Source organism: Spermophilus citellus (genome assembly GCF_964194105.1).
Source record: "Spermophilus citellus genome assembly, chromosome: 3".
NCBI classification, from domain to species: Eukaryota; Metazoa; Chordata; class Mammalia; order Rodentia; family Sciuridae; genus Spermophilus; species Spermophilus citellus.
Genome location: NC_138184.1, coordinates 110,681,362 through 110,698,442, shown reverse-complemented (window position 1 = coordinate 110,698,442; position 17,081 = coordinate 110,681,362). Strand labels below are relative to the sequence as shown.

Genomic DNA, 17,081 nt, shown 5'->3' with positions numbered 1-17,081 from the left:
CCTCCAAGTGGGCAGTAGGACCTCAACTTGGCCTCAGGAAGGAACCTGATTTAGGCCACTGAAAAGAATTTCAGGATCCATCCAAAGAAAGGCACAAGATTTTAAAAAGTGATTACAAAGGTGCTATAATCCTTATAGTTCACAAGTCTGAGGCAGGAAGATCTCAAGTTCAAAACCAGCTTCAGCAACTAAGCAACTTAGCAAGATCCTGTCTCAAAATAAACAAACAAACCAACTAAAGGGGGCTGGGGATGTGGCTCAGTGGTTAAGTACCCCAGGGTTCAATCCCTAGTTAAAAAAAAAAAAAAGGTGGGGGAACAACAAAGGTGTACATCCCTGAAAGGCAAGGTACAGACACCCTTCACCTCTCAGAGAAGAAAAAGACTTGTGATGTATTCAGGATTGAGCTCTCTGATTATATATAGGATTTTCCTGGGAAGAAATATGTAGTTTCCCACGTAAGCTTTTTTAAAATCAAATCCCATGTCAATCATTTGATATTTGGGTTTCAGAATGTTTCTTTTTGGTTAAGCAGTCTAGCCATAAATCAGTTGTGGGCACATTATGTAGTTTTTAAGATCTGCTGATATTTAAATTAATTGGTTTTGTTCTAATTTATCTGGTACAAGCATACACTGGAGGTTTTGTTCATCCAACTAAAGAGACAAGCATGGCTAGTCATTCTCACAATTCATAGCAATTCTAAACAAAGCCTTCTAGGGGAAGTCAGAATTGTACCCCTTGCTTCAGAACCCCTAGGTCACACCTAGATTAAACAGATGAAAACTTTGAAAAGGCTTATAAGACTAAGCCTCTTCTGAGGTAGGATTTAAACCCCTTTTTCTCCCCTATATGGAGTGACTTTCTGGAAAAGCACTTTGAAAACAGTACAGGACTATGCACAGATGAGAGGAAATACCTTGACTTGGGACCAGCAGGGCCAAAGAGTGAGTATATCATCCATAGTGAGAGATGTCCATTATGCTAAGCATGGACCATGACTGGCCTGGTGCTATAGAATTGCTGAATCTTCACAGATGAGGACACTAAGGCTCTAAGTCACATTGAGGGTAGGTGACAGGGCTAAGTTCAGGTTTGCAGGTACAGTCTTTCAAGCTAGAAAACTCTGGAGACCTGACATGTCCTAGAGAATGGACTATGCCCCCTTTATCTAAGACTGATAGGGGATTTAAGATCTAGTCACATACAACAGCACTCAAGAAAAAAAAATTTATAATATTGGAATGTTTGTTTGAAAACTATCTTCTGTGTAAATTTGATCTTAGAAAACTAGAGTATGGCCACTGATGGATGTGGGTTGTTTGGGGACTGTAGGGTTCCTAGAGCACTATTTGAAGGCTACTTATCCAGTAGGTTGGCACTTACTGTGAAAAGTTCAGGGGGTGCCATGATGCTTAAGGCTCTGGTTTTGGGTTTGAAGGAACAAAGTAGGATTGTGGCAGTCTCATTTATGAGTTGTTCAGTCTAGCGAAGGGCAGCAGGATTCCAGGCACTGGTGCTCTGGTCTCTCTCCAGTGTACCACCTGCCACTGATAGGGTAGAAAATTTATCTTCACCTCTAACAATCAAGTTTAATTTTTAAAGATATAGGTTACAAAGTTGAAAGCTGTGGTATCACTTTTTTTTTTTTTTTTTTTTTTGCCCTTATAAAAGGTATCATCTGGTGCATTCCTGTATCAACAAAGATCCTTCAAGTTCAGATCCTGATATAGGATCAATAATAGGTCTGTACTTGGACCCAAAGCAGAGGTCTAGGAGATGATTTACAGTGGAATCATCAAACGGACATCCTTCTCATAGATGTCAGGGATCATTCCCATTGGGGAGCTGACCATGTGTATAGTATTCTTGCCAAACAGCTGGAACTCATAATGGATGAGTTGCTCCCAAAAGCCAGCATTGGGTCGGATGATGGGCCGGCATGACTTGGTCCATGTGTGGGCATCCAGCAGGGACATGGCATGGTACTTCATGAGGTAGGCAAGGCACAAAGTGGCTGAGCGGCTCACGCCAGCGGCACAGTGTAGCAGTGTACGGCCCTGCTTCATTTCCACACTGTGGATGTGGTCGGCAATGGGGTCAAAGAAGTCATAGAGCTTGGAGACAGGTGCGTCAGCCACAGGCACCTGTGTATACTGGATATCCTCATAGATGGTATTTACCACCTCTACTGAGACATTGATGACTGAAGTGATCTGGTTGCTGGACAGCAAGAGCTTGTTGTTGGCAGCTACACCATTGCTGATGTACAGGCTTCTGGTGATCTGTGAGAGGCCGCTGATTGAGGGCTGCCGGAACTGAACTGGGAAGGTGCACACGGGTGCTGTCATCAAGGCGGTGGGTCAGCAGTTGGTGACACATGAGGCCTGCATTTTTCTAAGCTGTGTCCCTGGAAAACTGCAGAGAGGGAGAGAATGTTTAGAGGGTAGGTGCCCAGCAGGCCAACCCAGGAGACTTCTGGGAAATGAACAGATGGGTCCATGGGATTCCCTAAGGCAGTCCTTTGACCATCACAGGAGAATCACTCAGGGAACTCACTAATAATACACATACCCAGATTTTGGCCCCTCCCCAAATACACCAAATTAGATTCTCAGGTAAGGGGCATAAATTCGCATTTCAGCTTGCTTCTTAGGTGATCTAATGCATACTGTCCTACAGAACAAAAGGCAAGTCCCTGAGCCTGGCAGTAGTGGCTTCCCTTGAGGGGTCCCTCATCTCTATTTGGGCAGGTCAACTTGAATTCCTCAGCTGTGCCCTGGCCTGATTCTCCATCTGGGCTCACAAAGTCCTCTGCTTCCCCTCTTCAAAATTCTCTCCTTCCTTCAAGTCCCACTAAGTGGGAATCATTTGTAATATCTTCCTCCTTAGTCTTCTGATTATATGCTAAAGCATGAGACTCTGAACCAGTGACTTGAAACCAGAGCTCACTGAGAGTCACTGGGAGGGGAGAAGAATAAGACCAGGGAGGTTCCTGCTCTCCTCAAAAGAACCATCTCTTTGAAGAGATGGAATGTACTCATGTGGAACTGATGTCAAATAACAAAGTCCTACATTGCTAAACATTCTCCTGTGCCTTGCCTCTAAAGAGAGCCTAGGGAAGGGAGTGTCTGGGAGCTTCCCAGAGACTAGCATAATGGGCACCAAAGCAACCCCAGGAGCAAGAGCAGAGAAGCAGCAGAGCCTCACAAAGACTTGCCATACCAGCACCACCATGTCTGCAGCAGGGCTGTGGCGTGAACCCCTAGGAGGGGCAGACTCCTGTCTTCTCCTCATCTTGGATCCCTCACTTTCTAACTGTTGAACTAAGCTTCAAAACTCCCACACCCTCTTATGTCTTACTGAAAAAGGGACATTTGGATTTAGATCACACCTCTCCAGTCCAAACGGCAGTCTTCGCCAGGCAGACTAATGAGAAACCAAACATTTTTTCCCCCTGCTGCCCACAGTCAGGATAAGATAGCCCCTCAGCTTGACTGTCAAGGTCATTTGTGGCCTGGCTGCTTCCTTTTCTCTAGCCTCCCATTAGCCTCACCCAAGTCCTCAGTTAGACTGAGCCACTGATAGTTTCTCATGACATTTCTTCTCTAGCCAGAGGCCTTTGTTTCTGCTGCTCTCTAAACCTGGAATCCCGCTTCCTTATAAACCTATCAGATCCTGAATTATTCCGTTCAGCAGGACAGTGGAAATCTAAGGAGCCTTGAGATCTTAGGCCAAGAGTCTCTTCTTTAAAGGAAACCTCCTGGAAACACTCTCTTCCCTCTCCAATGCTTGATTAAATTCCTGCTCCAGGCCTCAGTAGCCTGGTGTTTTCTCCTTCCTAACATTTCCAAAACCACTAAAGATGTGGTTTTGCCTTGAGCTATCTGACAATTTGATAAAAGTCTTCTTCTCAAGACACCATGAGCCCTTTAGGAGAACAATTATCTTAATGTCCATTGTATCATGAACCAGTGCCAGACTTCCTGTAGGCGCTTGATCAATACTGGTTGAATTAGGAAACCATTCCAAAGGAGTGAGTCCTGGCCCTTAGTTCAGTGAGGGTTTATAGATTTTGGGGGAATACTCACAACATCACACAGCAAATCTTTTCATACAGGCGGGGAAAATCAAACAACATCTCTTAACACTGATTAGCACATTCACTGGCAGCAACAAGTTGGGTAAGGGTGATTGGTGAGTTCAAGAGGTGGATACCTTTGAACTGATTGGTTTAAGCCGCGAGGGGTGTACTCAATAAACTGCAGGGTTGCCTAATCATGTTATCAATCACCAAAACTACTGGGAGGGTCACCTGGCATTTCAGATATTTTCCCTGTCTCATGCTGATTGATGGTTGCTAGGGGGGTGCTATGAGTCCTCACCTAGCATAACAGAGTCAGGGACACCTGGCTCCGAATATCTCTCCTGTTAACTCAGCAGGGTGGGTATGAGCCTAGGAGCGCTCTGTGAGTTTTTCCAAGGACAAGTGTCACACCCCCTCCCTCGGGACAGGCCTTGAGGTAAAAGCTGGTTTCTCAAAAACGGAGTCACATCAGTTTCTCAGATGGGTCTACGGGACTCTCTAAGGTGGTCCTCTGAATATCACAGAGAATCACTCAAGGGTTCCTAGGCTTCTGGAAAGAATGCTAAAGGATGCAGAGGGAAATTCAACCTGCCAATGCCCCAGGGTCAAATTCATTAGGCTTACCCCAAGAAGGGCAGATAGGGCTGGTTTGTTGTAAAGGTCATTTAAGGGACATGGGATGAGGTCTAAAACCCAGGTGGAAGGCTAAATGCTAGGAGATATTCTGGACTCTCACCATCAGACCCCCCCTCCAAAATTAACTGAGGAGCCCCCAACCAGTGCCCAGAGGGTAGAACAGAGGAGACTGTTGATTGAGTGACAAAAAGTATGAAAAGACACTACATTTTAAAAAGACTAAGATCCTACCCTGGGGCTCAACAGATCAGACTAAAAATCAAAATGGAGTGACTTACACTAAAGTTCTACTTCACCAAACTGAAACTAAGCTGTTCATCTGACCTTGGAGAAATGAGGATCAGAGAGGTAATTGCCAATGTTCTGAAACAGGCCACTCAACTGGCAAAATAAAGTTCCCTGGGTCTTAATACTTTCATAATAAAAGGAAACCTAAAGTAATTTGATGTTAATCAATAAGTTTTTCTACACTTTTGTCTCGAGGCTGAGGCAGGAGGATCAGTTCAAAGCTAGCCTCAGCAAGACCCTGTCTCTAAATAAAATAAATAAAAAAGGGCTGGGTAATGTTTAAGAACCCCAGGGTTCAATCCCTGGCACAAAGTAAATAAATAATTGTAATTTTGCCCTTTGACAATAGGAGTAACAGTGCCTACCTTAAAAGGATGTTGTGATCTGGGTGTGGTGGCACAGGTCCATAATCTCAGCAACTGGAGAGGGTGAGGCAGGAGGACTACAAATTCAAGGCCAGTCTCAGCAATTTAGCTAGATCCTGTCTCAAAATAAAAGGGCTGGGGGTGTGGCTTAGGGGTAGAAGGCCTCTGGGTTCAATCCCCACTACCATAAAAAATAAAATAAGAATTTTGTGAAAATTTAAAGGAGATAATCCAGGTAGTGTTGAATATAGAGCCTGGCACCGAATGAGCACTTTAAAAATGATAACTATTTCTTCTTGCTGTTGTTAGTGGAGTTAAAAAGCGAGGCATTTCCTCCAAATCAGCCCGCCCATCAGTTCTCCAGCCTTCACCTCGTGTGTCTCAGCACCCTTTGGGAAGAGAGTAAAGAGTTTAATTCCAGACTGGGGGCTCAGGAGTCGCAAAGTTCCCATGAGGAAAAAAAAAATGACCCGAGACTTGAAGAATAGTTCAGCATGAAGAAGAGGGAGGGAGAGAAATAGCAACTCGACAGCAGTTGAGGTTCACCATTTTACAATCTATGAAGAAGCCTTTGCCTTCCCTCGTGTAGTTCGACCTTCACAGCTACCTAATCAGACTGGTGTCTAGAGTTAATACTTCCATTTGTCACAGGTGGAAAGAGAGGCACAGAAGGGAGGCCTTGTTCGGGGCCGCCCAAGGCCCCAGAGCTGGTCGTCCGGCTCATTACAGGTGGAAAAAAAGTCGGCAAACACCGAGAAGCGCTGGTTAAATTCTGGCTTATACAGCAGAACAAAATCCACGGGTTGACCGGTTCGAGGCTCTACTTCCAGGAGTGAATTAGGTAGGTTACTTGTGGAATTAGCATTGGAATAGGCTTCTTTTCAACTTGACATCAAGATCCCAACAGTCTTACCTCTCTCCAGTAGGAGTACAAGGGGGTTCGTTCATGAAGAAGTGAAACCGATTATCCCCAGCCAAGGTTCTCAAAGAGAGACCGGCTCGGAAGCACAATCCCCGCCGGCCCAGCAATCTGATTTCCATAATAATGGTTTCTCCTGGGGGGGGGGAGACGTCTGCCGCCCTGGTCTCGGGAGAAATCTCGGTTTCCGTTCTGCGCTCGGAGCAGCCCCTCCCGGATTTAACCGATTACCACCTCCGCGATCACTCCTCGGTCACAGTCGACCTCACCCTCGCCGGCTTATTCTGGCCCGCCCAACTCGTCTCTATAGCAACGCGCTAAGTCGCACTATGGCGGCCGCCGGAGGACAATTCTGCCGCGTCCTCAGCCTCCCGGTTCGCCCCGCCCCCAGGCCCCGCCCCATCGCGTGTTTCCCGGGCAACGCACAAACCTCTGCTGGCCGCGTCTGCCCTGGGTCTCACTCAGTATCTGCGCAAGCGTAGCAATCATGGTTTCCATTCCGGCGTCGTTCCCCTCCAGTGTCGAGGACGAGACCGCACGGCCGAGTAGGCCCTCGGTTACTTGGGATCTGGATTTGTACAAGGATTACAAGTCTTCCTCCAAAGCGACCGCCAGTTCCGGCGCCACTGGGAACTTGGATTTACAGCGCGACCAGCGCGGCGACCGCCAAGAAACCGGCCACGGGGTCCAGCCGAAGGTCTACTTCCTTCGACCACGAACCTCACAGCCATCGGTGTTCTTCAGGTGCAGCCTTGGTTCCCCCGAACTCTCTTAGACCGGACCAGAACCTGCGCCTCTCAACGCTTATCTCCAGAGGCCCATGTTCCCCTTTCTCGCACCCTAGGGGAACCTGGATTTCTCAAAGACCCTGACCCCAACTTCTTTCCAGTCCTTCTCTGACACCTAGGGGCCCGTCTGAACGCCTTCAGCTCTGACTCTCCCGAGTAACTCGAGTCCTACTCCCAACATTTCCTCCAAATCAGCCCGCCTCTCAGTTCTCCACCTTCACTTCGAGCTCTGAACCTGCCTGAGCCTGGTGAGACCAGGGTCCACCTCAGGCTTGAAACTTTCCAACACCCGTCTTCTTAGCTTCCACGTTTCTCAGTGATTCTGGAAAAAAACCCATTTGTCTACCTGTTCCCTATCATTAGGAGCCCCAATTTCCCGCACCCTTTTTCATTTCTGAACTCCTGTCGCTGCATTTTGCAGGCTCCTGTAGAGGACTGGCAGTGGAAGGCAATTTGGTTCAAAATGACCATTATTTATTACTTGAAAGGGAATATTTCCAATCATTTTTTTTAAAAAAAAAAAAAACCTTTTCTTGTATTGATAAATTTGGTGCATTGCTAAGAGGATGAAGAGTGTTTTATGACCAGGCTTGGTAACACACATGTATCAGCCTCTGCAGTGTAGGGAGAACTTCTTCCCTCAAAAATGATAAGGGCTAGTTATGTAGTGCAGTGGTAGCACACCCCTGGGTTCAATCCCCAGGACCACACACACACAAATGTATCTTTAAATATTTTTAGAATTTTAGTTTTTTTTTTTTAAAGAGAGATTGAGAGAGAGGGGGACAGAGAGAGAGAGAATTTTAATATTTATTTATTTTTTCTTAGTTCTCGGCGGACACAATATCTTTGTTGGTATGTGGTGCTGAGGATCGAACCCGGGCCGCACGCATGCCAGGCAAGCACGCTACCGCTTGAGCCACATCCCCAGCCCCTAGTTTTTTTTTTTTAAACAAGATTTAGGGGACTTGCTGTAAGCACCTTGACCTCTGAACTAGTTTTTTTTCCATTAACTCATGTCTAATGCTGTGTTGCCCTGCATAGAAGTCAGAGAAATGAAAATGAGAGATTGGAGATATTTGCTTATTAATATTTGTTTGTAAATATAAAAATATTCACAAGACCATTGTTCCAAATTGGCTGAAGATGAATTAGAAAATAAAATCTAACCCTTCAAAATGTTTTACCCTTTAGAAAATTGCCTTTTAAAATCGAAGTTAGGAAAGTAATATACACTTACAGAAAAATCAGAAAAGAAAGACCAGCAAAATGAATGACCTGAGACAATCACTGTAGCATCTTGACATATGTCATTCCAGGTCCATTCATACACGTGTGTTAAACTTTTTGAAAAATCCATCACAAAGAGTTCATTGTTTAGTTACCTGATTTTTCCCCATCTAATACACCTAAGATGTTTATGTTTTTTTAAAAACTATCTTTTTTTAAGGACCTTTATTTTATTTATTTATATGTGGTGCTGAGAATCGAACCCAGTACCTCACACATGCTAGGCAGGTGCTCTACCTCTGAGCTACAACCCCAGCCCCAATGTTTATGTTTTATACATAATCACATATATTTTATTGTCTGGCTTGCTAAAGTTATTCATTTTTCTTTTCTCCTTGTTCTACATTTAGTTTCCAAATTTTAGCAAATACCAGCATTTATTTTTAAGTAAGCCAAAACATTTAAAGGTATATATTTGTTAAACCACTTCATGGTGTAACCAAATTATCAATATTGAAAACTCAGTGGCTGGCAATATCTGGTCTCTCTTTTTTTTAAATCAATTCCTCATTTTGTTCAAATTTTTTACTTGGAGTACCTGGCTCCATCCTATTCCACCTTCCCCACCTCATCCCATCTTCTACTTCTCACTTTCCAGAGTCTTCTAAAGCCCTGTGCACTCTAAACTTCCCTCATGTTTGTAAACTTTTCCCAAACCCTTTACCCTTAGAATTTCCCTATTAACCAGCCCAATCTTTGTACAAACTCTTTATTTTATTTTTCCCCTGTTCTGATTTACTCCCCACTTCTTAGATTCTCCTTAGATTTATGCTGTGAAGTTCTGCTCCAACCCACCATGTCCTCTCTCAAATTCAACCCTTTGACCTGGTTCTCCAACTTTGACTCTTCTCTAAGATTCTCCGTTTCACCTTCTTTTTCTCATTAAGGTAACTGCTTCTAGGGCTAGGGGTATAGCTTAGTAATAAAGTGTTTGCCTAATTTGTGCAGGAGCCTGGGTTCCATCCTCAGCATTGCCCCCCCCCCCTCAATAAAAACCCAAACAAACAAAAAACAGTTACTGAGGGTTGAGGGTTGTCTCTGATTCTGTTTACACTTCTCTTTGGACTGCTCTTGGCTCTTCAACATCCTTCTCAGGTATCCAAGTCACAGTTCTTTAGCACACACCTTGTCCACAAGGAGAAACATGGTTATTCCCTTGCTCCTCTAAAAATTATGAGAAAGCTGTGCATGTCCTAAGAAACTTCAGCCACTCCCCCAGGAGCCAATGAAATCAGGCCCTAACCCTGGCTTTCGTCTCAGCCATCTCTAACTGGTACTACTTTCCCCTCCCCATTCCAGTTTAATGGATTCCAGTGAAGCAGCATTGAGCAAATTTTTACCCAAGAGCCACTTATCTCAGGTGATTATTCGTGACAACCTCAGTGTACAACGAATCTATGAGACAGAGGTAAAGTAGTCACAGTTTTTGCATTAGAGTGTGTTAAGGGTTTAACTCATATTCATTTTATATTCCCAATATACTGGAGGCAGTAGATCCTTGAGGTGATAGGGAGTCATCAAGATGTTCTAGGGGAGGCCTCATTTTTACAGAGGAGGCAGTTGATAATTGGCGTTACTGACTTGTTCATGGTATCATACCTGTTCCTGAACTAAAGGAGCCAGAGAGAAAAACTCCATGGTTTTTTGCCTCTTGTATTTTTTTCTCAAAGTATATTATGTCTCTAGGGAATTCATGAATACATTCCTACTATTCCCATACAAAATCTTAGGTTCTAGAGCTTGAATCAACATCAACATTTATCTGGTCATTTTTTTACTTTGGGTGTTAACCCCATTTTCCAGATTAAAACTGAGGCTCTTTTTGTTTCTGAACAAGTAGGGTTTGACCTACATACTTGGAAGCCCAAGTGTTGGCACTCCAGTGCTCCCCATGGACCCGGATTGATTCATTCATTAAACATGTCTTTAGGAACTGCTTGGGACAGGCATTGTTAGGCAGTAGGAAGAGACAATTGAATAAGATTCATTTCTTCAAGTAGAGCATTTATTCCAGAGTTGAGCTTTTGTCCCCTTTTTGATTGTTGAGCTTTCCTCCATGTTCCTGGGTCAAATCTGGATGGGCCCATGGGATTCTCACATAGAAAAGAGTGGAGAAGGTCTGTGGATGTAGCTCAGTGGTAGAGCACTTGTCAAGCATGCACGAGGTCCTGGGTTTGATCCTTAGTACTGCCAAAAAAGAAAAGAATGGAGAGCCTTAAGAGAGAGTACCAGATCCTCTTGAGGGCCATATAAACCAAAAACAAAGACTTGGGGGGGGGGCATGTAGCTGAGTGGCAGAGCACTTGCTTAGCATGTATAATGATGCCCTGGGTTCTATCCCCAGCGTTATGAAACAACAACCAAAAACCCCAAAGCAGATCCGGGCCTGGGTGTTTACTAAACTTGCAGTGGAGTAGTATAGTGGAAATAAGGTGGACTTGGGCTTGGAGATGGGCAGGCCAGCTTTGGGTAACATTCAGTGATTTGTTCTTCCCAGCCTCTGTTTTCTTATAGGATCTATTAAGACCTATATAGGATCTATTAAGACCCTTTCAGTTGCAGGTTATATAAACAACTTGAACTAGTTCAAGAAAAATAGAGGAATCTGGGTTTACATAATCATGGATGGATAGGTCAGCTTCACCAGTGTTTGGGATGAGGGAAGCCAGGGGTTCCAGTCCTTTGGTGTGTCTTCCACTCCTCCTCTTCTTCTCTTGCTGCTTTCTGAATATTATCATAATCAAGTTGATTTTCCTTGGGGGACAAGCCACCCTGGCAAGTAGACCACAAAGGGAACACAGTGCTTCTGCTATTGATCAAGTTAGTCAAGTCCTGGATAAAAACCCCCAGTTGGCTGCAGTTGGGACTTGGGCCCATTTCTGCTCCAATCATGGTGATGAGGTGGTGTGTTGTGTTCTGGCTGACTCAGGACTAACCTCTATACCCACTTTGGAGAGAATGTTGTACCTTGCCAGTGGGGGAAAAAAACTCTGAAATACTGTACCTTGAAACTTCTGTATTATCTAGAGGGTTGGTTCATCCTTCAGCCACCCAGAAGTTTCCTTTTAAAACAGTATTTAGCCCTATGTATGATAGGGACTTGATATCTATTATATATTATTATAGTCACTTAATAAATCAGGAAATCGAGACTTAGAGACATAGAGTAATTTACTTGGGTCACATGGTCATTGCAGAATTGCAATCCAAGTCATTGCAGATTCTTCCTTAAGGAAAGAGACTGTCTTCTTTATGTTATAAACCTGGAAACTAGCCCAGAGGCTGGCTTGCAGGAACTCAGTGGATTCAGGCACCTCAGTGATAATGTGGCAATATTCCTGTCTCCCCACCAAAAGTATTCACACTGGGGAAAGAGATAGCTTTGGCTGGACACCAATTTCAGTGAATACAACTAAGATCTAGTGTCTTAAGAATCCCTTGAGCATGCTCTGAGAACAGTGAGTAACGGCTGGTATCATTCATCTACAGCCATGGTGCTCAAGCAGGATGGTTTTGCCCCACAGGGGACATTGACAATGTTTGGAGATATTTTTGGTCATCATAAGTTGAAGTGGTGTGGAAGCTACTATCATTTAGTAGGTAGAGGCCAAGGATGCTGATAAAAAATTCCTACAATGTGCATGATAAAGAATTGACCAACCCCAAACATCAATAGTGTCAATGTTGAGGAACTCTGATTTCTCGTAAGCCAAGCTCAAAGTGAAATCACTAGCTGAGACAGCCCAAATACTAGCTGTCATGGAGTAGACTAGAAAATAGTGTTAAAAGCAGCCATTTACTTCTCAGTGGCTGGATCAGAATTATCTCAGGTACATGATAAGAAAATAGATTCCTGGGTCCCTCCAAACCCTACTAAACTAGAATTTCTGAGGTCTATAATTTTATCAAGCAACTGAAGTGTTTCTTATATTCAGCCAGATATAGAGACCACCAATTTGAATTATATCATTTAATGTCCATTCTTTTTGTCACTATCCTCCCTTTAATTTGCTGTGTCAAATAATCATGTCAACATTGACTAGCATTTATTAAGAACTCCTTTGCTTAGCATTGTGCTAGATCTTCAAATAATTTTAGTGCTTATCTGAATCCTTTGGGAAGCTTGTTAGATCAGCTCTTACCATATTCTGTTTCTACATGTCTCAAACCTCCCCATCCTTCAAAATCCAACCCCAATTTATATGCCATCCCTTCTGTTACAGGGCCTGACTCTAGACCTACATGGAGGATGCTTATCTTGCTCATTGTGTAGCAAGAAAGTGCTAACAGAATTCTATGTTTTGGGACAGAGTACTGTCAGAACACTGGCAAGCACAATTTCCTTGCTCCCTTTGAAAGGAGTTATATGGCAGTTTTTGAACTCTTGGTGTCTGGACTCCTGTAATATGATATGTTGCATATCACCTCTGGCTTATTATAGGTAAATTGGCATATACCCACTATAAAAGCTATTTTTGCTGTACAATAAAGCAGATACAGTTCTCTGAAATTGTCTCTGGAGAGGTTTCTCTGCACCTGAAAGCTCCCCACTATCAATGCTGGAATGGCAGGCCCCTCAGCACCCCATGCAGCTTTTTTTTTTCAGAGCTGGGGATCAAATCCAGGGCCTCATGGATGCTAAGCCTAGACTCTACCCCTGAGCTACACCCACAGCCCTATGCAGATTTTATTGATATCTGCCCTCTTTTGTATTCAATGCTTCTTTTATGAGTAATTACTTTCTTCCTGGTTTAGAAATATTTATGTGTGTGTCTCTCTCTTTCTGACTATGTTTTAGTTATTGGAAACACCTGTGGCGGATTTGTCTTAGCATCCCTTCCCATAGCTAGCTTGTTGGAATAAATAACTGAATGTGTAAGACACAGATGTGCCTTCCCAGACCTTATAATGTTGTTAGGACAGGGAAGAAGTTATATTAGAAGTAACAATAAGAATTCATGGGATAATAAGGGATTTCACAGACAATATACGGGAAGCACTAGATGATTAACAGGGACAGGGTGATGGTGGTTATAAGAAAGAGGTGTTTCTCCCTCTTTCTAGACACACCCTTCCCACAACCCCAGTCCCCCATTTTTACTGACTGTTCTTCGTCATTACAGTCAAAATCAGACTCCTTGGCTGCACACTGTCAGAATGTAACATAGGGGTTATTCACTTTTTATAAATGAGGAAACCAAGGCTCCCTATGAAATATGGTATTTATGAAATGAATATTGGGTCCAGCAGGGACATTTTCCACTTCCAAATCAGCAGCCCTAGATGCTTATCTTGCTGTGAAGTGGCTCCTTCATCCCTAACCTCACCTCTATTTTTTGTAAGATAAGAGCTTCAGACAAGACCAAGAAAAAGATGAGCCATTTGTACGACCATCTGAAAAAAAAGTTTTTGACAGACCAACTCAGAAAGCTGGGGCGCTGGAGACAGGAATCCATGAACATACAGCAGTACTTGGATAAAATCCGGACGCACAAGGTCCAGTCTTGCAAGAAAAGCCATCCACCCTAGTTATGGCAGAATGATCTGACCCAGGGTCACAACACTAGTGGTGACCAGAGAAGAACTAGAAGCTAGCCAGCCTACATCATCATTGAACAATAAACCGAGACCAGCAGACAGCAGAGCACCAAAAAATCCCTCAGCAATTCTTTGTCCTACCCATCCTCTCTATTCTGGTGAAAGATCCTGACAGTCCCGATTCAGAGGCTGAATCAAGCCAGTCTCCATGATTCAGGCAAAGATTGACTTTTCAGTGCCCCTATTTCTTTTTCTTCCTTCTTTCCCTGCACTGGGAATTGAACCCAGGGTATTACACATGTTAAGTATGCATTCCATTACTGAGCTAACGCCAGTACCCACATTTCTAAAGTGATATATCCTACCGAGGTGTTTTGGGAAATGGAAACTTATATGGGAATGACTATGACTATGACTCAATAATGCCACTACCTGGCATTCCAGTGGTGAGAACTTCAGATTGGGGCATCAGAGAGTGCTATTTCCGCCACTTATCACTCATGTGACCTTGTAACCTCCATGGGCCTATTTTCTTATCTGAAAGAATCAGGTTATAGAAAGGGAACCTGCCGCCAAGAACTGGCATGAGGCCGTCAAGTGCTTGGCCCTAGACCTATCATTTCCAATGGCTACCATCAGAGTGGCCCCAGTTAGCTTCTAGCCTTGGGGGTTCCCACTCCCTTTTCTGCTTGCTATCGTGACTACATCCTGATAGTGTCTAATCTGGTTCCTGTAGCAGCTTCTTTCTGTCTTGTGTAGTAGCTGTTTGGGTGTTTGTGATAATCCCTGACTTGAGTGTACACTCTGGGAACCAAGGACCTTCCAAGATTCAGTTCAAGCCTTATTTCTTCTTTGATGCTTTTCCTCACTGGCCCTAGAAGGAAAGGCTGCTTCTTTCTGGCCCTTGGTGTGTCCACTCTCATCTCTGCACAGTTTAGTTGGTCATTACTTGTTTGCACAGTCTCCCTGATCAGGTTGCAGATGTTTTGATGATAGCAGTACTAACACCACAATGCCTAGTAAATGGAGTGGTCATTCACTGTGTTTTGAACAAATGACGGTCTTATTTCTCTATATATATAGCATCAGGACAGTGCACAGAGGAAGGGCTTGGTACTTATTTTTATGTTAACTGAGTCTTCTCATTTTACAAATGAGGAAACTGAGGCCTAAAGAACGGCCTGATTTACCCAAGGTCATATGGCAAGTTAGTGGCAGAGAATTAAAACCAGGTGTCCCAACTCCCGTAGAATGGTCATTCTGCATCACCACAGCTGCTAGGTGAGGACCTTAGTCCTCTCAGTGGCTCTTGGAAGTCATCCTTGGGAAGTTCTCCACATTCCTCCTCCCCACTCTCTCCAGCGCTGCTGCCTGGTGCCATTTGGCAGCCTTGCCCATAAACTGGAGGATCTCAGTGAACTCTGAGGCCAAAGGGGCCTGGGTTAGGGGTAGGGAGGCAGATGTTTTTATTTATCCCTTTTATGGTCTTCCTTTAACACTGGAGCCTGCTTCTTTTCAGTGGGAGCCCAAAACATCATTTTCTAGATTCATATTTTTTTTCTGAGCACAATTGATTAAAATAAATTAATTCAAAATATTCACATTATATAAGCAATATGACTACATTGGCACAAAAAAATCAACCAAAACAATAACAAAAATGTGCCTTTTCTCTTAGATAAGCTAGCTTTTTGGTATATTTCTTATATTTAGTATATTTGTTCTATTTCAACAAATCTTTTTCTTTCCTTGGCATAGTACCCAGAAAGGAGGAAGACCTTGGGGATACTGTAATCTTCAGGAGGCTGCAGAACAGGCCCAGTTCCTTTAATCTCCATATTATCCCTAGGAACTTTCTATGTCCTATGTTTCACCTAATGCAGCTTTTCTGAGCTTTGCCCAGGCACCACACACCTTTCTCCCTTGGAGAAACTGGCTTTGCCTGGGTGAAGGTCTTTGAGTCCCCACGTGGTACCCAAAAGTCAGAGTAGACCCTTGGGGTGGGTAGAAGGAGCTAGGAAGGAGCTGGTTGCTTTTATAAGCCACTGACTTACCTCTGATTGACTTAATCTTCTCATTTTTTATTGAAAAAACAGAGGCTATTGCATTTAGGTTGGGAAAAAGAAGCAATGAAATTCAAGAGAAGCCACTTAGTTATTGGAAGGGAAGAAGGAGATTAAAAAGAAGAAAAATTAAGGGAAGAATGGAGTGTTGGATGGGGAAAATATTATGAGGAGGAAGAACTTAAAGATTTAGTCCAGTGAATATGTACATGCATATGGACACACACATGGAACTCAGATCCAATGAAATGTTACAGAGAAGCCCATTCCAGTAGTCAGAACCATTAACATACTAACATTTATTGAGCACTCATGTGCTCAGTAATGCACAAGGCTTAGCTATTTTCAAACATGATCTCATTGAATTTTCCCCATCTGATGGGTGAGAAAATGAGGTTCAAAGAGTAAGAATCTTGACCAAAGTTGGACAGTGACAAAATCAAACCCCAAGCCTGTCTCAAACTGAAGCCCATCTCCTAACCACCACATTTAGACTCCCTGTCTTTATCACTCCAGGTGGAAGCAGAGGGCCTGTGACTCCAGAGCACATATCAAATCCTTGCTCTTAACTCTATGATTTCACAGATGATATTATGGGGTCTCAGTAATGTCAGTCCTGTGAGGTCAGCTGTTTAACAGCAGAACTGAACTCAAACCTAGTTGTTCTTATGCCAAGTGGCCTTCAGCCACCCATTCTGGGACGCATAAGCTATTAAGGAAAGTTAAGACAGGTTTAGGTGATGCAGACAAGGGAGATGCTCACCTAAGAAGTGGAAGGAAAGAGCAGTCCTGTTTACTTCCTGGTAGTTGTGAAAACATATTCTCAACATCAATCAAGAAATCATTGCTAAATACCCTTTGTGACTGAAGCTCTGTGATAATGGCAGGGATAGGTGAATGGTACTTTCTTTTAAAGAGATTAAGTATGTTTGAGCACACCATTATTTTCTGCTAAAAATACATTCCATTCCCTCCCCCAATGCATTTCACTACTTTGGAGCAGTTGGAAAAGCTTAGTTGAAAAATTTGCAAGGTGTACACTGGACCTTGTTGCTTCCCTCTCTAGAATTTCTCCATAATCTGGGATATAAGGAAGGAAACTTCTAT

The 17,081-nt window shown here is 43.5% G+C and overlaps 2 protein-coding genes across 4 annotated transcripts; one reads left to right on the top strand and one right to left on the bottom strand.

Annotated features, from left to right (window-relative positions):
- Window positions 1-885: 885 nt before the first annotated feature.
- DUSP18 (dual specificity phosphatase 18) lies at window positions 886-6,854 on the bottom strand. 3 transcript variants are annotated; one of them, XM_081288161.1, is made up of 3 exons: window positions 6,290-6,712; window positions 5,377-5,765; window positions 886-2,418 (listed from the first exon to the last, which is right to left on the bottom strand). In XM_081288161.1, exon 3 carries the CDS (start codon window positions 2,349-2,351, stop codon window positions 1,785-1,787), a length of 567 nt encoding a protein of 188 aa, XP_081144287.1. In that variant the 5' UTR covers window positions 2,352-2,418; window positions 5,377-5,765; window positions 6,290-6,712; the 3' UTR covers window positions 886-1,784. The 3 variants fall into 3 exon arrangements, with proteins under 3 accessions (XP_081144287.1, XP_081144288.1, XP_081144286.1); XM_081288162.1 differs by lacking the exons at window positions 5,377-5,765; window positions 6,290-6,712 and adding an exon at window positions 6,726-6,854; XM_081288160.1 differs by lacking the exon at window positions 5,377-5,765.
- On the top strand, window positions 6,735-13,902 carry LOC308643401 (uncharacterized protein C5orf52; the record flags this gene model as incomplete). The annotated part of the gene is made up of 3 exons (XM_081283258.1): window positions 6,735-7,039; window positions 9,673-9,781; window positions 13,717-13,902. The coding sequence occupies exons 1-3, from the start codon at window positions 6,783-6,785 to the stop codon at window positions 13,900-13,902; spliced, it is 552 nt and encodes a 183-aa protein (XP_081139384.1). The 5' UTR covers window positions 6,735-6,782.
- Between the last annotated feature and the right edge of the window lie 3,179 nt (window positions 13,903-17,081).

What these genes read in the sequence shown, in the direction of transcription:
- DUSP18 (XM_081288162.1), bottom strand. Translation starts at nt 2,351, where the DNA reads ATGACAGCACCCGTGTGCACCTTCCCAGTTCAGTTCCGGCAGCCCTCA.